Consider the following 25,638-nt stretch of genomic DNA (forward strand, 5'->3'; position numbering starts at 1 on the left):
TCTTTCTCGCATGCTGACAGGTTCGCCTGCCGCCACTTCCTGGATGTGGGCAGGAGACCCCCGGGTCTGGGGACAGAGGACAGGTCATCGTTCTCGTAGCGAGCGAGGCGTCATTTTCTCAGCGGTTCTTCCAAGCCTCAGCTCCCAAAGAGCAGCTCAGTGAGGTGCAGCGGATGCCTGCCAGGCTGGGGTCACAGAAGAGGAACCCCAGGCTCAAGTAACCTTGTAATGTCTTCAAGCAGACCTGCTTTCCGGCCCAGAAGGAGACATCAGCTTTACCTTCCAGATCTGTTCACTATGCAGAGCTGCTTGGAAAGATGGTAGAGGGGTTGGAGAGACAGTGGCGGAGGCCTGAAGACGCTGGCGACGCTGCTGAGGGGCTAACGGGGCGCCGCTGGTGCTCAGTGTGAGCGAGCCTCTACGTGTGCTTTCCTAGCAAAGCCTCCTTCTACACCTCGGAGACAGACTGTCACTCCTTTCAGCAAGTGAGGAGATCGAGGCTGGAGGCCTGAATGAACTGGCTTACCTTCACAGAGCCAAAAAGCAGGGGGAGCATTTCAAACCCTGGTTTCCGGCTCCAGAGCCCATGAGCCCACCTGGAACCATTTTTCAGCCTTCAGCTTTGAGTTTGCAAAGTTTCTGCAGCTTCCATCTGAGGTTGTGGCAGGAACGAACACCAGTAAACAGTGGTAAGCAGAATGCAGCCTGATAGATTTTAAGTGGCCTGTGAGAAGCTTTCGTCACCTGGCTCCCACCAAGGCCTTGCATCTGGATTTGGAAATCGCGTTTCTTCCTGACTGCTTCTTGGCGACACCGTGCCTTCCCTCTTGTATAATAAACACGAGGCGGTGGTGCTGGTGCTGTGTCAGCATGCAGACGGGCAGCAGGCCGGCCGCACCTGTCAGAAGTCATCAGCCCTAGATCGTAATCTGCAGATCTCTAGCTCTGGTTGATTATTCAGAAATGACTTGATTTAGAGATAGACGCACCTAGCTGCTTCAACAGTAGACTTGATTCATCGACGGAGATTTGTTGCCGGTCCTTTCTGCCAAGTTTTCCTAATCTTGTGTAATCACAGGGCAGCGAACCAAGCCTCTGTAGCACCGATTTCACCAATCAATCTCTGTCGTTATTTTTCAACTTGGTAGAATGGAAAAACCGTCTACGATTTCTGGGGTTGGAGAAGCATGCGTCAGAGCTCCTCCTCGGCCACTTAGTGAGACAGCCAACCGTACTGAGTCTGTTTCTCATCTGTAGAATCGGAAGGACAGGCGTAACTCACAGACTTGCTGTGAGGACCGATGAGGTCAAGTTGAGCAGAGTCTCACCTGGTACTGGATGTGTCGAGTTTCTGATATATAAGGGAAAATGCATATCGTCCAAGTTGTCCTTGCGTGACCCAAGCTGCGTAAAAACACATGTGCGTCTATATACGAGAGTTAGATTCTGCACGGTGAGAGGAGCCCAGCCTGTGTGCAGGACATTCCATTTGTCTTCCAGACTCCTCCTCTACCCTTTCCCGAGCGGCTGGGTGCCCTGCAGCTGACTTTCAGTGGGAGGCACCAGCGGGAAGTAGGTGGATGGGAGGACTCTGCTCTCTGCTCCCTCCCCACATGAGGGCCTGAGCTCCCATCAGCAGTCCTCTCTGTAACACCTGGCCCTCCCGGCTCTTAACACTGCCCTTCCTCTTCAATCCTGGGCCCAGAGTTGTTCTGGCCATGGTCCCATGGGATGGGGCCTCCACCATCTCTTCTAGTTTTCCGTAACCCTGCCCGTAGCTTGAGTGGTTCTTTTATGATACACTACCTCCGTGGTAAAGAATCTGCCTGCAGTGCAGGAGACGTGGACCCAGTCCCTGGGTGGGGAAGGTCCCCTGGAGGAGGAAATGGCAACCCACTCCAGTGTTCTTGCCTGGAGAATCCCATGGACAGAGGAGCTGCAGTCGTGGGGTCACAAAGAGTCGAGCACGACTGAGGACTGAGCACCCACGTGGGTATGCCACAGGAAGCTCCCAGGAACCTCTTATCAGCCCACTGTAATTTAAAAAAAATACCATTTATTTATTCGGCTGTGTTGGGCCTTGGGTGGAGGGTCTTCCTTGTGGCAGGCAGGATCTAGTTCCCTGCCCAGGGATCGAACCTGGGCCCCCTGCACTGGAAGCTCGATGTCTTCGCCACTGGACCAGCAGGGGAGTCCCCGCCCATTTGTACATGTTTATAGCTTCCTGCTGGGACCCTGATTGCCGGGGCCTGTGAGACCCTACACGGATCTGAAACGAGTCCTCTCCTATCTCCTTGAACGGACAGGCGTGCAGAATCGCCCCACTATTGGTGAACATTTCACCAGCTTTTTCTGTTTTTCTCTGAGCAGGTACCATGTGATGATGTGACGGTTGGAGCTGCCGTGGGGCACTCTCCCTCTTGTATGAGTACGGAGTATGGGTTGTAAGAAGTTTTTTTGGCTTGCTTTCTGTTCCCATATCAACCTGAGTTCTAGCTCAGCAGCCACGTCAACTGTTTCTCCAAGATGGTTGTGCTGATGCTTCCGTCTGTCCAGCTGGACTCTTTGAGGTCGGGGACCTCAAGGTCTATGCTAGACATCGGAGCCTCAGCGTCCAGCATAGGCATGTAGCAGATAGATGTTTGCTGAAGAGATGGACAGGTGACTGAAGGTGCGGTCAGCCTTACTTAGCAGAGGGGTCACTGGGCAGCCCATTTCTGTGCCGACCTTGGGGTGTTCAGACTGGACTGAAGCCAGGGGTAGGGACTTGCTCGTCTAAGATCACTGTTTGTACTTACTCATCGTTAGTTCTGATCACAAACATTCAAAAGATAAGGATCATTACCACCATCACTTTAAGCGATCAATTACAGCCATACTTAGAGCCATCAGGACTCATAGTCAGGCTGAATCCACAGCCACACTCAGGGCTTCTGTGCATTAGAAAAGGTACCTCCCTGTCTTTAGAACACACCATGCTAAGTGTTTTAATTCTCCGTGCACTTTCAAGAGGGAGCGATTTCCCCCGTCAATTTACAAGGAAGGAAGGCTAATTTGAGATGTGTCAAGTTACCTGCTTTAAACCTCCAGTTGCTAACGAGGGACCCTGGCCGAAACTGCAGCTCTTTCCTTTCCCACAAACGGCATTTAAAGTTAGAGACCTGAGTTCCTTGAGCGAACCTGTAGAAGTGGAATACTGTGTCCCGCATGCTTTCAACCTAGCGACTCTAGTTCGAGGCAAGTGCCAGTTGGTTCCATCTGGAAGAGATGAAGGACGCGGAGTCTCCTGGCGGAAACAGCTTCGGTCTGTTTTTAAGTGTTAGTCTGGAGTGAATGATCAGGGGGTGGGGCAGGTCGAGGCCCGCCAGTTCTGCACTGAGGCCGAAGAACACCCACGGAGCAGAGGAGGACAGCCTCCCGGGAGAGGAGGCTCTGAAAGCGGACCTCCAGGAGCCACAGCAGTGGGAGGCTTCCGGGGAGTGGGGTTGAGGTTGGAGCTCATCCTTCCATTATTAGAGGCTTTGCGTGGAGGCTCCGTGGGTAGGTGGTGGTGTCTTTAAACGCAGAGATGACTCCAGGGGCGTAGATGCTTTTTTGTTTTCCTTGCTTTGTTTGCTAAATGGAAACATCCCTGCTTAATCACTTCTTTATGCAGAGCTGGGGAGTGTCCGCTATGGCTTTATTCTACCAAGTGGGGGAAGCACCAAATTTTCGGGAAGCACTTATTCGTTTCAGAGTCCTAACGGAAGGCCTTCAGGCCAGAAAGAAAGAAAACCCACAGAGCATTTTTAACTCTCCTGAAGCCAAGTGTGTAGTCCAGCTTTAACTGGGAAGTTAAAGGATTGAAGTACAGTGTGTACACAGTGCACGTAAGTGTGCAGCTCAGGGTTCACAAATCCAACACACACACGGGACAACCGCCCGACACACACACGGAGCGACCGCCCGACACACACATGGAAGGGCCGCCCGACACACACACGGGGCGACCGCCCGACGCACACACGGGGCGACCGCCCGACACACACGGGGCGACCGCCCGATGCACACACGGGGCCACCGCCCGGACGATACTTTGATAAATTGTCCTCCGTTTTCTACCATGACTCAGTCTCCTAAATAAGTAACTTTCACCTCAGTGCTAGCATTCTCTAGAACATCACATTTCCTTTGAAGTGGTTAAACATTTGCTTTTCTGCATTTTATACATCCCCTCCCCAGCGTGCTGGCATGGGTCTCTTGGGCTGGTTGGGAGGTTGCCATCCTGAGAAGGACCGACAGGCGTTAATAAGGGTGAACCTCCAAGGAGGTGGGTTTGAGGGGTGTGTATGTGTGTGCACCTGCGTGGATCCCTTGCTCACTGCAGCTTGGCCCCAGGCACTGTGCCAGATGCTTTACAGAGATTAGCTCTGACTTTGACAGCACCGTGGAGGTGAGCGTTCTTGTCTTCATGACACACAAGAAGAAACTCGGGGTCCCGGAGCCTGACTCCAGCCTGGAGTCAGTTCAGAGGTTCAGACCGGAGGCTGGCCGTCACGACTGCTGCCGCTCTGGACCCGTGGAGAGAAGGATGTCGTCCAGCCCGGCCGCAGACTGCTCCTGCTGGACGGGTATCGCTGTCTGCAGAGACCGCCCACCTGCCCGGGCCAGAGACTCGGGAGGCCCGTGCAGTCGTTCCTCGCCAGCTTGTCGCCCTCTCCCGCACACCCTCCCCTCTAGTCCGTGCCAAGAGGTGGCTGAGTCTCTGCGAGCATCCCCGTGAGCACCAGCGGCTCCAGTTCGCTGGGGGTTTTCTCTCATCTCTTTTCTCCTGGACTGAGGTTATCAACTGGCCCTTTGCAGTGATAGCACCCCATTGGTTTCTAGCAGGTGGCTGAAAGCAAAGTGGCCAAGAGCACTTCCAAGCTTTCCAGAAGTTTGGTAACCTTGCTTCGTCATCGTCCCTCCAGAGCAGGAGCGTTGACTTATTCTCTGTGTTCCGGTGACCGATACAGGCTAGGGCACGTGGTGACCCCTTTGTTGGGAGGGGGTCTGTGATGGCACAACCGAAGACCTCAGTTGAAAGGAGAGAGAAGACTGTTTCCCGTTCTTTTCCGTGTAACTAACAAACAGGCGGGACAGAGCAGGCTTTCAGCCACAGCCTGTTCACCTGCTAGTCCTGCCTTACTGTGTCCAGTTCTCCGTCATTTTCCCCTAACCCCTTTAAGGTATACTCACTCGATGCTCCCTAGTTGGTATTATCTTTGTTTTTTTTCTCAAGTACTTTATCTTACCTTTTCTGTCTGTCTTTGCCTTTTTTCCCCCCTTTGTTTGTGGCAGCAAATCCTTCTATTTTCTAATAATGATGGAAGCATCCAAAATAAACAATGACCATCCCTTAAAAGAAGCCTTTGTAGGATGTTTGAGAACCCAGTTGCCCTTGACAGTGGTTTGAAAGGCCTCACAGAGGTTTGAATTGTTTTGAATTCAGTGTAGAAGTGCTCGGTTTCTCTCCTTCTCATGTAATTTTTTGGTTATGAAACCGTAGCTGAATGCAGCCTTTTAGGACAGCTGTGGCCTTGGAATTCACACTCGGCTCTATCTAAAGCTGATTCAAGTTTAAACAACTGAAATGTTTAATACAACCACACTAAAAAGCTGATAATATTTAGTACAACAGCACTAAAAACCATGGGGGATGTGAAAGTTACAACTTAGGTTCTGAATTACCAGTCTCGTCAGAGCATAATACCAGCACTAAAAACGCTCTTGCTTTTTTCCCCAGAAAATTTAAAATAGTGAGCAAAGAGGAAGGGGTTTTATCCTTCAGAGATAAGTAGCACTCTGCTCCTGTTGCTTGTGGCATACCTTGTTTTCAGGCAGTTGATTAACAAATACTCGTTCAGCATCTAGTGTATACTGCCTCCCAGGGCTGGGTTTTCTAAGAAATAAAAGCCTTGAATGCATGGTGTCTGTCCTTCAGAAGCTTCTAGCTGAGCTGAAGGGGTAAAAATAGTGTGCTAAAAATTGAGAGACTTTATATGAAACTATGGTATTGACTTAAAGTTCAAAAAAAGGAGAGATCTGTGTGAATCACTTCTAAGTTAGGATATTTTCAGAGAGGGCAGTAGTTTTTCTAGCTCTTAAAGCCCCTTGTGCAAATGAGAAGCAGGTACCCTTGGCCCTTTCCTCCGGACTCTTACCGTCCTGCCCGTCCTCCGGGGCGGCTCCGGGGAGCAGGCCCTGGCTCTTAGGCCTCATTTGTCGCTGCAGCCAGGCTCCCTCCCAGGGAACCACTGTGCCACTGTGCAGTGGGCTCCCTTTTTTGGAAGAACGGTTTAAATTTTTCCAGGGAAAGGGAGGAAGGAGGATATGAGGGGACAACACAAGTAAGGAAACGTGATGAGAACGAGTATGTTCTGCTCAGGGGATAATACGAAGGCGAGCGAAGGAAGGCGAGAGGTGTCTGCTCAGGGGATAATATGAAGGCGAGCGAAGGGAGGCGAGAGGTGTCTGCTCAGGGGATAATACGAAGGCGAGCGAAGGAAGGCGAGAGGTGTCTGCTCAGGGGATAATGCGAAGGCGAGCGAAGGAAGGCGAGAGGTGTCTGCTCAGGGGATGATACGAAGGCGAGCGAAGGAAGGCGAGAGGTGTCTGCTGGCGAAGGGTGTACAGTGCTGTTTCCCGTCACCTATTTTAGTACGCACTAGGGTTTCACTGACATATAGTAACCAAACAGCTTTCGGTTTACTGGTTCCAAACCAAATGGTTATGAAAATTTTGTCTGTTTATCCCTATCACATCTATTCTATAGAAAGTAGCATAGTATTCAAAAATAATGCTCACATAAGCGTTTCCCCGTAATTCGTACTTTCTTCCTAGTCACACAAGTCAGTGTTATTCTTTCAAACTGTGTTTTGGAAGCATACATCCAAATATGGAATTTATACACGGGGAGCGACTGCGTTACCTTAAGTATTAATATAAGCATTTTGTCAGGGACAAGTCATCTGGTTAAATATAAACTTAACCTTGGGACTTCTCTGGCAGTCCAGCACTTAAGACTCCAGGCTCCCAGTTCAGGGGCCCAGGCTCAATTCCTGGTCAGGGAGCTGGACCCACACACCACACCTGAAGACCCTGCACACTGCAGCGAACACCCCGTGGGCCATAACTCAGTCCTGGTGCAGACAAACAAGTGAAAAAATATTAAAGCATAAGTAAATAAGCTTAACCTTAATGTAGCTTCTTTATTGATAAAAATTTTCCCCCAGTTATAAGCATAGTATATTCTCTCTGGGGAATAATTTGATTGGTAAAGAATTCTATTAAGAAGAAAGGAAAAAGCATTCAGAAACTGCCCCTAGGGTAAAGTAACTGAATATTTGGATGAATAAATTTTTAATTCATGTATATAATTCTATGTTTTGCTTTTCAAAGTAGTTTATCATTATATTAACACATGAATGTTTTTTGAAGCTTTCTAGATTCTAAAGCATCTTTTGGGCCTCAAAGCCCAGGATCACTTTGCCTCCCTGGCTACCTGTGGCCTGGTGTGCTATCACATACATTCCCACGATATATGGGCCTTCTCAGTTCTTTTGAATTTTTTTTCAGTGCACAAGGAGATTACTATCAGCTGACTTCTATTCCTGTACTGGCCCCTAAATGTAGCAGTTCCTTCTATTGTGATGTAACCTTTCCCCTGGGCTAAAGTGAGTCTGGGAAATATGACTCAGATATATATCCAGGAAAGGGTGAACTCAGTCACATGCCCAATAAAATCTGTGGATACTTTCAGCAGGCAAGTTTTGTTAATGCCTATTACCTTAAGGCGGGCGACAGTCCATGGGGTCACGAAGACTCAGACAAGACCTAGCGACTGAACCACCACCAACAGCACCTTATGGGGCTCAGTGGGAAAGAATCCGCCTGCCAATGCGGTAGACACGGCTTTGATCCCTAGGTCGGGAAGATCCCCTGGAGTAGGAAACGGCAACTCAATCCAGTGTTCTTGCTTAGGAAATTACATGGACAGAGGAGCCCGGCGGGCTGCAGTCCACGGGGTCCAAAGAGTCGGACACGACTGAGCAACTAAACAACAGCACCTTATAAGGTGTGTGGCTTTACGTCGTGAGTCTAGTCGCACACAGGACCGTTTTGACTAAAGATGAATTTGTTCCATAAAAATGAGACTTTCGGAGCACCATCCCCATTTGTCACCACTAATTAAAATAGAACTCTGTTCTTGTCTGTAGAAATATACTCAGAGTATTAATTCATTTTGCCATAAAGAAAGGGGTTAAATCTTACGGCCCATCTAGAAAACTTTATCGTCGTAATTGTTGTCATCATCACTACGGCTAAGATGTACTCAGTGCTTCAGGTATATCGGCCCCGTGACTGAAGCATTCGTGTACTGTCACACTTAGGCTGCATAGCCACTCCCCAGGGGGCACTGTCTTTATCCCCAGTTATACTCCGGGAAGCAGTCAGGTAGCTGACAGGTGTGCAGAGTTAGGATTTGAAGCTACATTTGTCATTGACCTCGTGATTTTAAACCAGTGTAACTCAGGCAACTGACATTCTGTGACTTCTGAGCCCAAGCAGCTTAAGAAGGCCTGGCACGGTTGCTTGGTTTTTAACAAGAGTCAGAAAGATAATTCAATGGAGAATGAATAGTCTTTTTAACAAAATGGTGCTGAGATAACTAAATCAGTTCAATTCAGTTGCTCAGTCGTGTCCGACTCTTTGCGACCCCATGGGCTGCAGCCAGGCCTCCCTGACCATCACCAACTCCCGGAGTTTACTCAAGCTCATGTCCATCGAGTCGGCGATGCCATCCAACCATCTCGTCCTCTGTCGTCCCCTTCTCCTCCTGCCTTCAATCTTTCCCAGCACCAGGGTCCAGTGAGTCAGCTCTTTGCCTCAGGTGGCCAAAGTATTGGAGTTTCAGCTTCAGCGTCGGTCCTTCCAGTGAATATTCAGGACTGATCTCCTTTAGGATGGACTGGTTGGTCTCCTTTCAAGAGTCTTCTCCAACACCACAGTTCAAAAGCTGAGATAACTGGATAACTGCATGCAAATAAGCAGTTTGACCCTTGCCTCATGCCTTCTAGAAAAATTAACTCAAAATGGATTATAGAACTAGATTTAAGAACTAAAACTGTAAAATTCTTAGAGCATAGGAGTAGACTTTCATGGGCTGGTGTCAGGCAGTGTTTCTGACATGTGACCCCAAAAAGCACAAGCAACAAAAGAGAAAAATAGACAAATTGGACTACCTCAAAATTAAAAACTTTGGGACTGCAAAGAGCCATGAAGAAAGTGAGAAAACAGCCTATAGAATGGGAGAGAATATCTGCAAATCATTGTCTGATTAAGAAGCTCATCAAAGAATATACAAAGGATGCTTAAGCTCAAGCAACCTCATTTTCCAATGGACAAAGCATCAGGATAGACATTTCTCCAAAGATCTGCAGATGGACAACAGGCATACAAAACCATGCCCAGTATCATCAGGGGAAGGCAGGTCAACACTACTCTGAGACACCTCTTCACACCCACTGCTGTGGCTGCTGCTGCTAAGTCGCTTCAGTCATGTCCGACTCTGTGTGACCCCATAGACGGCAGCCCACCAGGCTCCCCCGTCCCTGGGATTCTCCAGGCAAGAACACTGGAGTGGGCTGCCATTTCCTCCTCCAACGCATGAAAGTGAAGAGTGAAAGTGAAGTCGCTCAGTCGTGTCTAACTCTGTGCAACCCCATGGACTGCAGCCCACCAGGCTCCTCTGTCCATGGGATTTTCCAGGCAAGAGTACCAGAGTGGGGTGCCACTGCCTTCTCCGTCACACCCCCTAGGAGGATCCTAATGAAGAACAGAAGGCAAACTCTGGAGAGGACGTGGAGAAGTTAGAGCTGTCACACTTCACTGCTGGGAGTGCAGAGTGGCACAGCCATTTTGGAAAATGTCTGGCATTTTCACAAAAGATTAAGAAGAGTTATTATACGACCCAACGATTCTGCTTCTTGGTGTATATCCAAGAGAAAAGAAAACGTATGTCCACATAAAAACCTGTATATGAATTTTCAAAGTAATACCATTGATAAGCCAGAGTAGAAATAACCCAGCCATCTCTCGGCTGATGAGTGGATAAACGCAGTATGGCATGTCCACACGATGGCGCCCTCTCTGACGGTGAATGAGCCACTAATGCTCCAGTGTGGTGACCGTTGTTGAAGACGGTACACGACACGAAAGAAGCCAGCCCCTCGGGACCATGAACTGGGTAGTTCTTTCTATTTGAACAGCCTGTAAGAGGCAAATTCATAGATAGGCGGTAGGTAGATTCATGCTTGCCTGGGACGGGGGGATGGAGACGTGGGGGATGACTGCTGAGAGTACAGTGCTTCCTTTGGGTGATAAAGTATTTTAATATGGATTGTAGTGATGGATGTGCACCTCAATGTATAGACTGAAAACCATTGCATTTTGCATGTTGAATGGGTTAGCTGTCTGGCAAGTGGATTATATTCTGTAACATCTTACAAAAAAACCTAAACAAAATTTTTGGCCAACCCAATATATTAATAATATTCTCTCATTATTATTTATGTCTTAATGTGTTAATGTACTCTGCATATAAGTTAAATAAACAGGGTGACAATATACAGCCTTGATGTACTCCTTTTCCTATTTGGAACCAGTCTGTTGTTCCATGTCCAGTTCTAACTGTTGCTTCCCGACCTGCATACAAATTTCTCAAGAGGCAGATCAGGTGGTCTGGTATTCCCATCTCTTGAAGAATTTTCCAGTTTATTGTGATCCACACAGTCAAAGGCTTTGGCATAGTCAATAAAGCAGAAATAGATGTTTTTCTGGAACTCTCTTGCTTTTTCCATGATCCAGCGGATGTTGGCAATTTGATCTCTGGTTCCTCTGCCTTTTCTAAAACCAGCTTGAACATCAGGAAGTTCATGGTTCACATATTGCTGAAGCCTGGCTTGGAGAATTTTGAGCATTACTTTACTAGCATGTGAGATGAGTGCAATTGTGCGGTAGTTTGAGCATTCTTTGGCATTGCCTTTCTTTGGGATTGGAATGAAAACTGACCTTTTCCAGTCCTGTGGCCACTGCTGAGTTTTCCAAATTTGCTGGCATATTAAGTGCAGCACTTTCACCAGCATCATCTTTCAGGATTTGGAATAGCTCAACTGGAATTCCATCACCTCCACTAGCTTTGTTCATAGTGATGCTTTCTAAGGCCCACTTGACTTCACATTCCAGGATGTCTGGCTCTAGGTCAGTGATCACACCATCGTGATTATCTGGGTCGTGAAGATCTTCTTTGTACAGTTCTTCTGTGTATTCTTGCCACCTCATCTTAATATCTTCTGCTTCTGTTAGGTCCATACCATTTCTGTCCTTTATTGAGCCCATCTTTGCATGAAATGTTCCTTTGGTATCTCTGATTTTCTTGAAGAGATCCCTAGTCTTTCCCATTCTGTTGTTTTCCTCTATTTCTTTGCATCAATCGCTGAAGAAGGCTTTCTTATCTCTTCTTGCTATTCTTTGGAACTCTGCCTTCAGATGTTTATATCTTTCCTTTTTTCCTTTGCTTTTCACTTCTCTTCTTTTCACAGCTATTTGTAAGGCCTCCCCAGACAGCCATTTTGCTTTTTTGCATTTCTTTTCCATGGGGATGGTCTTGATCCCTGTCTCCTGTACAATGTCACGAACCTCATTCCATAGTTCATCAGGCACTCTATCTATCAGATCTAGGTCCTTATATCTATTTCTCACTTCCACTGTATAATCATAAGGGATTTGATTTAGGTCATACCTGAATGGTCTAGTGGTTTTCCCTACTTTCTTCAATTTAAGTCTGAATTTGGCAATAAGGAGTTCATGGTCTGAGCCACAGTCAGCTCCTCGTCTTGTTTTTGCTGACTGTATAGAGCTTCTCCATCTTTGGCTGCAAAGAATATAATCAATCTGATTTCGGTGTTGACCATCTGGTGATGTCCATGTATAGAGTCTTCTCTTGTGTTTTTGGGAGAGGGTGTTTGTTATGACCAGTGCATTTTCTTGGCAAAACTCTATTAGTCTTTGCTCTGCTTCATTCCGTATTCCAAGGCCAAATTTGCCTGTTACTCCAGGTGTTTCTTGACTTCCTACTTTTGCATTCCAGTCCCCTATAATGAAAAGGACATCTTTTTTGGGTGTTAGTTCTAAAAGGTCTTGTAGGTCTTCATAGAACCATTCAACTTCCACTTCTTCAGCGTTACTGGTTGGGGCATAGACTTGGATTACTGTGATATTGAATGGTTTGCCTTGGAAACGAACAGAGATCATTCTGTCGTTTTTGAGATTGCGTCCAAGTACTGCATTTCGGACTCTTTTGTTTACCATGATGGCTACTCCATTTCTTCTGAGGGATTCCTGCCTGCAGTAGAAGACATAATGGTCATCTGAGTTAAATTCACCCATTCCAGTCCAATTTGAGTTCGCTGATACCTAGAATGTCGACATTCACTCTTGCCATCTCTTGTTTGACCACTTCCAATTTGCCTTGATTCATGGACCTGACATTCCAGGTTCCTATGCAATATTGCTCTTTACAGTATCGGACCTTATTTCTATATTCAAAAGCAGAGACATTACTTTGCCAAAAAAGTTTTGTCTAGTCAAGGCTATGGTTTTTCCTTTGGTCATGTATGGATGTGAGAGTCGGACTGTGAAGAAGGCTGAGTGCCGAAGAATTGATGCTTTTGAACTGTGGTGTTGGAGAAGACTCTTGAGAGTCCCTTGGACTGCAAGGAGATCCAACCAGTCATTGTGAAGGAGATCAGCCCTGGGATTTCTTTGGAAGGAATGATGCTAAAGCTGAAAACTCCAGTACTTTGGCCAGCTCATGCGAAGAGTTGACTCATTGTAAAAGACTCTAATGCTGGGAGGGATTGGGGGCAAGAGGAGAAGGGGACGACAGAGGATGAGATGGCTGGATGGCATCACCGACTCGATGGACATGAGTCTGAGTGAACTCTGGGAGTTGGTGATGGACAGGGAGGCCTGGCGTGCTGCGATTCACAGGGTCGCAAAGAGTCGGACACGACTGAGCGACTGATCTGATCTGCATGTGTTAATGAAAGTGTAAATAAAATTTCTGGCAGCATCTGCTTCCTTCCTCTTGAGCTCTGCGTCTCAGTGTCCAGGGCATCTCATGGGAGAGGCTGTGTTGACTGAGGAGCACCCAGGGCCAGGCATCCAGCCCGAGCCACCGTCTGCATGTATTTGCACTACTGTTCCCAACCAAGACTGACGGAAGAACTGCCCAGCTGAGCCCCAAGCAATCCACGGAGCTCTAAGATACGATTAAGTGCTGGTTTCTTAAAAAATCATTTTATTGAAGTGTAGTTGATTTGCAGTGTTGTGTTACTGTCTGGCATCCAGCAGAGTGAATTGGTTATACATATACATACATACTAATATGTGTGTGTGTGTGTGTGTGTGTACATGTGTGTATTCACATACAGGTATGTGTGCTGCGTATCTGTATCTGCTGACCCTGAAGTCCCAACCTGTCCCTTCCACACATCTTCCTCCTTGACACCCGAGAGTCTCTTCTGTCTCTGTGAGTCCGTTTCTATTTCACAAATAAGTTCCTTTGCGTCATAGAGTCTTCGTATAAGGATATCATATGGTATTTGTCTTTCTCTTTCTGACTTTCTTCGCTTAGTTTGATAATCTCTAAGTCTGACCATGTTGCTTCAGATGTTACTCCATTCTTTTTTATGGCTGAGTAGTATTCCATTGTATATATGTACCATATCTTCTGTGTCTATTCATCTGTCAGTGGACATTTAGGTTCTATCCAAGTGTTGGTTATTGTAAATAGTGCTTCTGTGAATGTGGGATGCATGTATCTTTTTGAATTAGAATTTTGTGTGGATGTATGCCCAGGAGTGGGATTGCTGAATCTTAATGGCTTCTCTGGTGCCTCAGCTGGTAAAGACCTGCAACACGGGAGACCTGGGTTTGATCCCTGGATTGGGAAGATCCCCTGGAGAAGGGAAAGGCTACCCACTCCAGTATTCTGGCCTGGAGAATTCTGTGGACTGTATAGTCCATGGGGTCGCAGAGTCAGACACGACTGAGTGGCTTTCACTTTCATGGCAACTATATTTTTAGTTTTTTGAGGAACTCCCACACTGTTTTCCAAATAGACTACACCAGTTTACCTTCCCATAAGTGGTGGTTTTAAGTCACCAAGCTTTGGGGAAGCTTGTTGCATAGCAAGAGATCGTTGGACCAAGTAGTGAGTCAAATTATTGTTTTAACACCATGACTACATGTTGATACTAAAATCAAATCCCCAGCAAGGCTTTGTGGTAAAGAGAAGAATCTAGGCAGGAATAGCACTTGATTCTAAGGGGAAGTGAAGTCAGAAGGCCTTCAGGGTTGCGGGGCATGTTTTAAATAGCAGGTGAGCCCAGCCAGGAAGGCTTGCCAACTAGTCTCTTTGCTGAAGCTCACGTTGGCAGTGGCAGCTCACCAGCCATTTGTCCAGCGGCCACCAGCTACTCAGCAGGAGCCCTGGAGGGCTGGCAGGTCATGTCTCTGGTTACATGAAGTGACCCAGACAACCCCCTGTCCAGCTGTCCTCGCCACACCCCGAAAGGAAAGTTGCTGAGCTGGAAGGGATGGTGTGGTTGGACAGCAGGTGAAGGCTGGGCGTCCGTGTCTGTATGTTAAATGGAGGGTGTCACTCAGGAAGGAACTTCTGACTCACCACATCTCCACATGGGGCCATTCTAAGGGTAGCTTCCCCCACCCTTTTTTTGGCTGCCCTGTGGTGTGAGGGGTCTTGGTTTCTGAATCAGGGGTCGAACCCACGCCCCCTGCAGTGAAAGGATGGCGTCCAGTTCCCTGGGCAGCCAGGGAGGTCTGAGGGGGCTGACTGTTACATATTCCCAGGCAATGATCTGTCGCAGGGGCATGCAGAGAAATGAGTTTCATGTATTCATCCAGCAAACACTTCTTAGGACCTGTGGTACTAGGAAACGGCTGTCCACCCAGAGACAAGGAGCCTGGTCTCAAAAAGCTCCTAGTTAAGTGAGCTGGTCGTGCCCGCAGGGATCTGAGAAGGCCTTGCAGGGAGCCCTTAAAAGTGGCACCTGGTCCAGATTTGTGGGACGGGAGATTTCCTAGAGGAATAAAGTCTGAAACTGGGAAACCAAGGAGGCTAGTTCCTCCTCTTCGCTCTTCCTCATTTGGGACCGAAGAAACGGAAGGCATCACGCTACGCTTTACCTCGGCGCTTTGTTTTCCAGACTCCCATTACCGATTCGGGCTCCCAGGTCTAACGCCGTGTGGCGGAACTTCTGCAGTTTATTTCCAGGACCTTCTGGGATCATTCACTGCCCTTTCACGACTCTCCAACTCATATGACACGTCTCTCTTTGTGGGTTTCACATCTTTTTTGCCATTACCCCTGATAGGAGGTGGCTCAGTGGTAAAGAGTCTGCCTGCAGTGCAGGAAACGTGGCTTTGATCCCTGGGTGGGCAAAATCCCCTGGAGAAGGAAATGGAAACCCACTCTCGTATGTGTGGCTGGAAAATCCCATGGACAGAGGAGCCTGGCAGGCGACAGTTTGGGGTTGCAAAAGGCTCGGACACAACTTAGCGTCTAAGCAGCAACTAAACAGCATTGATAGGAATATATTCTAGTTATCTATGCCGACAAAACAGATCACCTCCTAACCGAGTGGTGTGAAACAACAGGTGATGTGTCATTTCTTCTGATTCTGTGGGTCTTAGGGCCATTGCTATGCTGGTGTCCCTCCGGGCTCGTTCGTTTTTGGGGGATCAGCTGAGCTGGAATACCCAGGGCGGCCTCCTCCTCACGTCTGAAGAGATGCTGGCTGCTGCCCGGGCCTTGTGGGCTCTCCACCGCCAGTAGGCTGCACCTGCTTCCTTACCCGGCAGCCTCGGTGTGGCATTCCGAGGGGTGAAAGTGCACGTTGCACGGCCTCCGAAAGCCTTGCCTTGGAAGACAGTAATGCTGCTTCTGCTTCATCTAGTGCTGCTCACAAAGGCAGCCCAGGGTCAAGGGAAGGGGCAGTAGACTCAGCCTCTTGATGCGAGGAGCTGTCATGGCCGTCTCCTGTGAAGTGTCTTCAGGATTCTGCCCCTCGTGTTGATTGTATGTGGCGGTTGTCCCTTCCTCTAAGAAGGGCCTGGTCATGATTATGGGATTCGCTGGTGGCTCAGATGGTAGTGAGTCTGCCCGCAATGCAGAAGACCCAAGTGGGATCCCTGGGTGGGGAAGATGCCCTGCAGAAGGACATGGCAGCCCACTCCAGTATTATATGAAACACGATTCTTACAGCTCATATGTGCTCAGCTGCTCTCGCCCTCTGAGAGCAACCTCATAGCTATTTCTAGGCTGGATTGAAATACTGAAGAGGGTTGACTTGGGAAGATATCTAGATAATATTCTTTTCTGCAAATTTAATTTTTTTACTGAAGTGTGACTACAATGTTATATTGTACTTACTGCAAATTAGTATTGTATTGTAATTTTTCTTGAAGATAATTTGCAATGTTCTGTTGGTTTCAAGTCAACAACAAAGTGATTCGGTTGTGCCTGCATACACGCTCTTCTCCGGTCTCCTTTCCAGTGTGGTCATCACACGATGTTGCGTGCACTTCCCTGTGCTACCCGTAGGTCCTCGTCCTCTCCTTGTTTGTGTATAGTAGTATGTACGGATCCTAAATTAACCCTGATTAGTCTCTGCCAATAAGATTTTTTTAAAAGGCCTTCTGAATAAGGTTTTTAATGAGTTCCGTTATATGCTAGTACACTTTGTGTGTGTGAGTGCTCAGTTGCTTCGGTCATGCTGCAATCTCTGTGACGCTATGGACCGTAGCCCGCCAGGCTCCTCTGTCCTTGGCGTTCGCCAGGCAAGAGCACTGCAGTGTGCTGCCACGCCCTCCTCCCAGGTCCTTCCCAACCAGGGCTTGAGCCCAGGTCTCATCTCTCTTGCATTGGCAGGCGGGTTGTTTGCCACGAGCACCCCGGGAGGCCCAACAGCTTGTATAAATACTCGTGATTGCTTCATGGCCTTCTGGCTAAGATCCAGTATGGTATCTATTCTTCCAGCGTATTGAAAAGCAGAGACATTGCTTTGCAGACAAAGGCACATCTAGTCAAGGCTATGGTTTTTCCAGTGGTCATGTATGGTCGTGAGAGTCAGACTATAAAGAAAGCTGAGCGCTGAAGAATTGACACTTTTGAACTGTGGTATTGGAGAAGACTCTTGAGAGTCCCCTGGACTGCAAGGAGATCCGACCAGTCCATTCTGAAGGAGATCAGTCCTGGGTGTTCATTGGAAGGACTGATGCGGAAGCTGAAAGTCCAATACTTTGGCCACTTGATGCGAAGAGTTGACTCACTGGAAAAGACCGTGATGCTGGGAAGGACTGGGGGCAGGAGGAGAAGGTAACAACAGAGGATGAGATAGTTGGATGGCATCACCCACTCTATGGACATGAGTTTGGGTAAACTCTGGGAGTTGATGATGGACAGGGAGGCCTGGCGTGGTGCAGTTCATGGGGTCACAAAGAATCAGACACGACTGAGCGACTGAACTGAACTCTTAAATATAAACGCATACACTGTGTACTTAGAACTTTTTTTTAACAGAAATTTTTAATGACAGCAATCCAGTGAAGACAATAGCACGTGTATTATTTTCCTCATTTATTATGAGTTTGGGGACACTGGTGCAGTTAAAAAAAAAAGAAAGAAACCCATGTCATTAGCTTGTGGCAGAGCTGTGTCTGAGTCCCGTTCTCTTACTTCCTAAAGCTGTGGCCCTCTCATGGAGTCCAGTAGAACTCTGAAGGTTCTGGGAAGAGAGGCGATGACTCAGAGGAGTCCCCAGCACTGCTGGTGCAAATTCATCTTCCCTGAGGACTAGTTAAGCGTGACACTCTGTGCATACATTGTCTTTTGTATTGTTAAATTGTTTTACTCACACTCAGATGTGGTTCTCACAACAGATGGGTGAAGCTATCGTTACACTCTCGAGAGAAAGGAAGATTAAAAAAGAAAAAAGTGACTTGCTTTTCATCTCACATTTACCACGTGACCATTCTAAATAAACTTAAATCTTCAGATTCCTGGTCCTGTGTTCTTGCCACAGCAGGACTGGGCTCTAAGTCTGAAAGCTTTGAAAGTGACCATCATATGAGTGCACATCCAGATATGCAGGGTCAGTTGCCCGCCAATGATATGGTTTATACACATCGATTAAGTGCTCGTTTGCATGACCCTGAGCCGTGAATGCTGTCGTTCAGTGTCTCTCATTCGGATGAGAATTACATTTTTCTCATGGATGAGGAGGGAATTATCTTACACCGATCACTAAGATTTCCTCCCGCCCTAGAGTGAAATGATGTGTTTTGTGCTGTGTATATCATTGTTACTTTGAGAAGATTATACAGTGGAAGTGACAAACAGATTCAAGGGATCAGACCTGGTAAACAGAGTGCCTGAAGAACTATGGACAGAGGTTTGTGACATCGTACAGGAGGCAGGGATCAAGACCATCCCCAAGAAAAAGAAATGCAGAAAGGCAAAATGGTTGTCTGAGGAGGCCTTAGAACTAGCTGTGAAAAGAAGAGAAGCTAAAGGCAAAGGAGAAAAGGAAAGATATAAGCATCTGAATGCAGAGTTCCGAAGAATAGCAAGGAGAGATAAGAAAGCCTTCTTCAGCGATTGATGCAAAGAAATAGAGGAAAACAATAGAATGGAAAAGACTAGAGATCTCTTCAAGAAAATTCAAGATACCAAGGGAACATTTCATGGAAAGGTGGGCACAATAAAGGACAGAAATGGTATGGACCTAATAGAAGCCGAAGGTATTAAGAAAAGGTGGCAAGAATACCCAGAAGAACTATACAAAAAAGATTTGCATGACCCAGATAACCACAATGGTGTGATCACTCACCTACAGCCAGACATCCTGGAATGTGAAGTCAAGTGGGCCTTAGAAAGCATCACTATGAACAAAGCTAGTGGAGGTGATGGAATTCCAGTTGAGCTATTTCAAATCCTAAAAGATGATGCTGTGAAAGTGCTGCACTCAATATGCCAGCAAATCTGGAAAACTCAGCAGTGGCCACAGGACTGGAAAAAGGTCAGTTTTCATTCCAATCCCAAAGAAAGGCAATGCCAAAGAATGCTCAAACTACCACACAATTGTACTCATCTCACACGCTAGCCAAGTAATGCTCAAAATTCTCCGAGCCAGACTTCAACAGTATGTGAACCATGAACTTCCAGATGTACAAGCTGGATTTAGAAAAGGCAGAGGAACCAGAGATCAAATTGCCAACATCTGCTTGATCATGGAAAAAGCAAGAGAGTTCCAGAAAAACATCTATTTCTGCTTTATTGACTATGCCAAAGCCTTTGACTGTGTGGATCACAACAAACTGTGGAGAATTCTTCAAGAGATGGGCATACCAGACCACCTTACCTGCCTCCTGAGAAATCTGAATGCAGGTCAAGAAGCAACAGTTAGAACTGGATGTGGAACAATGGAATGTTTCCAAATTGGGAAAGGAGTACATCAAGGCTGTATATTGTCACCCTGCTTACTTAACTTATATGCAGAGTACATCATGTGAAATGCCAGGCTGGATGAAGCACAAGCTGGAATCAAGATTGCTGGGAGAAGTACCAATAACTTCAGATACGCAGATGACACCACCCTTATGACAGAAAGCGAAGAAGAACTAAACAGCCTCTTGATGAAAGTGAAAGAGGAGAGTGAAAAGGTTGGCTTAAAACTCAACATTTAGAAAACTAAGATCATGGCAAGTAGATGGAGAAATAATGGAAACAGTGACAAACTTTGTTTTCTTGGGCTCCAAAATCATTGCAGATGGTGATTGCAGTCATGAAATTAAAAGATGCTTGCTCCTTGGAAGAAAAGCTATGACCAACCTAGACAACATATTAAAAAGCAGAGACATTACTTTGCCAACAAAAGTCCATCTAGTCAAGGCTATGGTTTTTCCAGTGGTCATGTATGGATGTGAGAGCTGGACTGTAAAGAAAGCTGAGTGCATGAGAATTGATGCTTTTGAACTGTGGTATTGGAGAAGACTCTTGAGAGTTCCTTGGACTGCAAGGAGATCCAGCCAGTCCATCCTAAAGAAGATCAGTCCTGGGTGTTCATTAGAAGAACTGATGCTGAAGCTGAAACTCCAATACTTTGGCCACCTGATGCGAAGAGCCAACTCATTTGAAAAGACCCTGATGCTGGGAAAGATTGAAGGTGGGAGGAGAAGGGGATGACAGAAGATGAGATGGTTGGATGGCATCATTGACTCGATGGACGTGAGTCTGAGTAGACTCTGGGAGATGGTGATGGACAGGGAGGCCTGGCGTGCTGCAGTCCGTGGGGTCACAAAGAGTTGGACTCAACATAATGACTGAACAACAGCAGAATGTTTGGACTGAAAGAAGGCCAGCCCCCTGGACGCTGGGTCAGAGGTGAGACTGTTCCACAGGGGCGGGTCAGGGTCCTGCATGCATTAGGCTGTAGAAAGGGTTTCAGTCTCTACCCTAAATCAGTGAGAAGCCATGGCATTGTATCTTCTGCAGGGTCAGGACACTATCGGATGTGAATTTTAACTTTCTTATTTTTTAATTTTTAAAACTGTTCACTCCTGTGGCTGCCTTGCCTATCATTTGTGGCCTGTGGAGTTTGGTTCCTTGCCGGGGCTCAGACCCTGAGGGGACAGCGCTCACAGCCTCTGATGCTGTTAGAGTCAGCCGGAGGAGGTACTCACGGGGCACCCTCACGCGGATGCGGGTGAAGCCTGTGCCCAGGGGGCTGTCTGCAAGTGGAGCAAAGACAGAACCCGGGAGTGAGGAGAGCTTGGGCAAGGGGGATGAGCCATGCTGTTGGGTGAGGGAGCCCTCAAGGAGTCACTCAGGTCACTACCTCAGTTCAGGCCGCGTTAGCAAAAAACGCTCTTGACTGGATGGCTTAAATAATAAAGACCGTTCCTCACTGTCGGGAGCCTGGGAAGGTCAAGGCCAAAGTGCCGGCCCGCCTGGCACGCGCTGAGACACCTCTTTGTGCGGAGTCTTCTCACCGTGTCCTCACAGAGAGGAAGACACAGCGGTCCCTTCTCGTAGAAACAGTAATCGCAGCATGGGCCTGCAGGGGAACACATTTTGCCACCCCAAAATATTTCTTTGGTACGTGGATTATTTTGAGCTAAAAACAATCAGAGCCCAGGACTCCAGAGGAAAATTTGACCTTTGACCTAAAACAATGTAGACGGAGGACTTGCAGGAAAAGAGCGATCAACGCAGATAACCCGAGTCTGAGCTACGTGCGCAGACAGGGAGGCACCTAAGGAAGTCTGTTCAGACTCCGCTGTGTCCCGTTGTCTCTGCGTGCCACAGCAAACATTTGTTTACCAAACGGTGCTTTTTTGTCCTCGTCTGATTCCCTTTCTTCCTCTTTGAAGTCCTCAGCCACTACCCCCAACGCCCTCTTGTGACTTTGGTGCTGTTTAAGGTCAGGGTTTTGCCTGTTTGGGTGAGTTACTCAGTTTCCCTGTGTCTCTCCCCTGATACGTGTTACTTGACTTTTGTATAACTTTGTCCTGTTGATCCGTCTCATGGCAGTTTAATTCATAGACCAGCCAGAAGAACCTACAAGGGTATAGGAAAATTTCTTCCTAACAGAGCTCCCTACTCATGAAATAATCGCGTCCCCGAATCCCCGTCTCTAAATTGTACCACTATGTCATTAGTGTTTCAATATATATGAAATTTGGGAAGAGACAAGCATTAAGTCCATAGCAGGTAATCCAAAGATTTAGGAAAAGGAATCATGCCCCTAGGAAAGAAATATGAAACTTTTTTTAGAAAGGATGAAATTTGGTTAGTAACTCCCTTTCAAGAAGGCTAAGCTGAATACCGAGCTTCCCAGGGAGCACAGAGGTAAAGGATTCACCAGTCATTACTGGAGACTCAGGAGATGCGGGTTCAACCCCTGGGTCAGGATGTTCCCTGGAGAAGGAAATGGAAGCCTCCCCAATATTCTTGCCTGGAAAATCCCATGGACAGAGGAGCCTGGCAGGCTACAGTCCATGGGGTCACAAAGAGTCAGACACGGCTGAGCGGCTGACCACACACACACACACTGACTGCAGTCTGTAAAGCTCGAGTTTGGGATTGCACTTTCAGCGTTCTTACCAGTCACCTGGAAAAGATGCCCTTGTTCCCTTCGGAAGCAGCTCCTTGTCTTGACAGCTGCATTTGGGGCAGCACACGGCAGCCATGTCTGTCTGTCTGAGAGCCTCGCTGGGATGCTTCATGGAGGCCTGCGATGTGGGATTTCAGTTGAGTGATTTTCCTTTTGTGTAGGTTTCTTTTTCTTTTTTAAATTGAACTGTAGTTGATTTACAATATTATATTAGTTTTAGGTATACACCATAGTGATTCCAAATTTTCATAGATTATTCTCTGCTGGGGCTTCCCTGGTGGCTCAGCCAGTAAAGAATCCACCTGCAATGCAGAAGACGCAGATTCAGTCCCTGGGTCAGGAAGATCCTCTGGAGAAGTAAAGGGCACCCCACTCCAGTGTTCTCGCCTGGAGAATCCCATGGACTGAGGAGCCTGGCGGGCTACAGTCCGTGGGGTCACAAAGAGTAGGACACGACTGAGCGACTTCACTTCACTTTCATACTGTATTAAAGTTGTTATGAAATATTGGCCATATCCCCTCGCAGGACCACATCTCCCTGTAGCTTGTTCATTTCACACGTGGTAGTCTGTGCCTCTTACGCCCTCCTCCCATCTCTCCCCTCTCCCCACTGGTGCGTGCAGGCTGCCTTATTTCCTTTCCTCTCCTCCGCCAGGTTGATGAGCCCTGAGAACACGCTCCTGCAGCCCCGGGAGGAGGAGGGAGTCAAGTACGAGCGCACCTTCATGGCGTCCGAGTTCCTGGACTGGCTGGTGCAGGAGGGGGAGGCCACGGCGCGGGAGGAGGCGGAGCAGCTCTGCCAGCGGCTGCTGGAGCACGGCATCATACAGCACGGTGAGCCCGCCTTCCCTGAGCCCCGACCCGTGCTCCGCATCAGACGCGCGTTCTCTCTCGCGGCTCTCTGAGCAGCTGGGCGTCTGCCTGCGCTCAGCCTAGCTGCCTCTAAGCTGGGGGTCAAGTTCACGTTTCATGCCTTCTCATTCTGGGACTCAGACCAAAGGAGCGTCCGCTCTCTGGAATATATTGTGGGTTTTTTGTTTTTTGTTTTTTTTTTTAATATATTGTTTTGATGGATGAGGCCAGAAGCTCCAGCAGGCAGGCAGATTCTTGCAGTGTCTCCAAAAATTTCTGCTTGGGTGAAATTGAACGTCACAGGTTCACATCCTACTGGCTACAGCTGGTCATTTGGTCAAGTCTGGATGGGAAGTAGATGGCCCTCACAAAGTTAGTCGAAATGGAAGAATGAAGATTTGCTGAACCGTGGTTCAAGCTGCCACGCTGAAGAAGCACCCAAAAGGCCTTCATCAAGTTTCCCTTTTTAAGGGCTGAATCATAATAATGCAATATATTCGTAGCATATTATTGAAGAATCATATTAGTTACCTATTGTGGTGTAAGGAGTTCTCTAAAACTTAATGCTATAAAATAATAGTGTTTATTATCTGGTACAGTTTCTGTGGGTGGGCAGTCTGGAGAGGCATAGCAGGTGGTTTGGCTTGGTGGTCTCTTACCAAGAGTTAGAGTCGAGACGTTGTCCAGGGTGACAGTCATCAGAAGCCCTGACGGTCCAGAGGGTCTCCTTCACAGTGGCTCGCTTGGATGTCCACCAAGTCAATGCTGGCTGTTGGCAGGAAGCGTCTGTCCATTGCTCTATAGACTTCTTCATAAAACTGCTTGAGAATTCTCATGACGTGGCAACCAGGCCTCTTCCAAAGGGCGTGATCCAAGAGAATGTGAGACGGAAGCCACGATGGCTTTAGCAGAGCTTGGAGTCACACGGTCATTTCTTCACCACTCTATTGGTTGGCAGGTCAGTCCCCTTCGGTATGAGAGAGGACGTGTAAGGGTGTGACTGCCGGAAGCGGGGATCACTGAGCCCCCTCAGTTCTTATGAGGCTGGCCCCATGGGAACACAGGCTCTGGAATCCCAGCGCCACCTGTTACCAGCTGCTTGCCTTCTCCCATCTGTAAAATGGGCATACTTGCATGAGGTGCTTGTGGAGTAAACGGGCAGATGTAAAGTGCTTGGTTCAGTGCTCTGCTCTTAGTAAATGCTCAACCAGTTCATTTCCTTTGTGGAACATTTTCATTTATTTGTTCACTTGTCTTGCTGTGTCGGTCTTAGTTTCGGCCTGTGGGATCCTTCGTTGAGGTGCACGGACTCGCTAGTTGCGGCCCCAGGCTCTGGAGCGTGCGGGCTTCACTGCTCTGCGGCCGTGGGAGCTTGGTCCCCTGATGGAACCTGTGTCCCCTGCGCTGCAAGGCGATCCTTCACCCCTGGACCGCCGACCACCAGGGAGGTCCCTCAATCAATTTATTGATACAGCTGCATGACTGTAGGCTTGGAACAGTGAATAAAGGGCTGGAGCTAGATAAGCATTTCGGCCTAGGAGTCAGTAGGAAAGGTGATACCTGTATCATTCTTGCTATAAACTCCCCTCCCCACACTTCTGCACAGGCCTAGAATTTCTGTCCCAGGGTTAGGGAGAAAACAGTGAAATTATAGAGATGAAAGAAACTTTTGAAATTATTTGGAGCAGTGTTTTACAAACTGCAGATTGTAACCCTTTAGTGGGTTTAAAAGGGCTTCCCTGATGGCTCAGTTAGTAAAGAATCTGCCTGCAATGCAGGAGACCTGAGTTCAATCCCTGGGTTGGGAAGATCCCCCGGAGAAGGGAAAGGCTGCCCACTCCAGTATTGTGGCCTGGAGAATTCCATGGCCTGTATAATTCATGGGGTCAAAAACAGTTGGACATGACTGAATGACTTTTGCTTCAGTGGGTTTAAATATTTAAAATATTTAAATTAAAATATTAAGAAAATTTTTAGCACAGGGAACTGTATTTAATATCCTGCGATAAACCTTAATGCAAAAGAATATGAAAAAGAATGTGTGTATAACTAAGTCACTTTATAGCAGAAATTAATGGACCATTGTAAATCAACCGTACTTGAATAAAATTTTTTTAAAAAGGAACCACTAAAAACAAAATTTTCTTTTCAATAGACTAGATTGGACTCTCGAGGTATGGTCCATGGATCCTCAGGGTCATCTGGGAATGCGGCAGAAACGCAGAATCTCTGTTCCTACCCAAGTCCCACTGAATCAGCTCTACATTTTAGCATAATCTCGAGTGATTCAAGTGCGCTTTAAAGGCTGAGATGCAGTGGATTGGATTTCACTAGAATACATCATTTCAGAGCACATTTTATACAGTAATGTCAAGGGTTGCTTGGCAAAACGTTTATTCCAGTTAGAAATACACTGTATAAATAAACATATGGCCGTGGTCATGTGTGCAGTGATTGGGAACAGAAAAGCTGTTACTGTGCATTGGGTTCAAATACTTTGGAAACC

General features: G+C 47.4%; 1 protein-coding gene across 13 annotated transcripts in view; it reads left to right on the top strand.

The window, feature by feature from the left end:
- Window positions 1–25,638, top strand: part of DEPTOR (DEP domain containing MTOR interacting protein) — a 199,406-nt gene that overhangs the window by 54,097 nt on the left and 119,671 nt on the right. For all 13 annotated transcript variants that reach the window (XR_003514531.1, XR_003514532.1, XR_003514533.1 and 10 more), the window contains exon 4: window positions 22,936–23,114. Coding sequence is in view for 10 of the 13 variants with exons in the window: in XM_027561689.1 (XP_027417490.1) it covers window positions 22,936–23,114 (179 nt within the window). In the remaining 3 variants the exon portion in view is untranslated. The remainder of the gene's footprint in view (window positions 1–22,935; window positions 23,115–25,638) is intronic.

This window comes from Bos indicus x Bos taurus, chromosome 14 (assembly GCF_003369695.1).
Source record: "Bos indicus x Bos taurus breed Angus x Brahman F1 hybrid chromosome 14, Bos_hybrid_MaternalHap_v2.0, whole genome shotgun sequence".
Taxonomy (NCBI): Eukaryota; Metazoa; Chordata; class Mammalia; order Artiodactyla; family Bovidae; genus Bos; species Bos indicus x Bos taurus.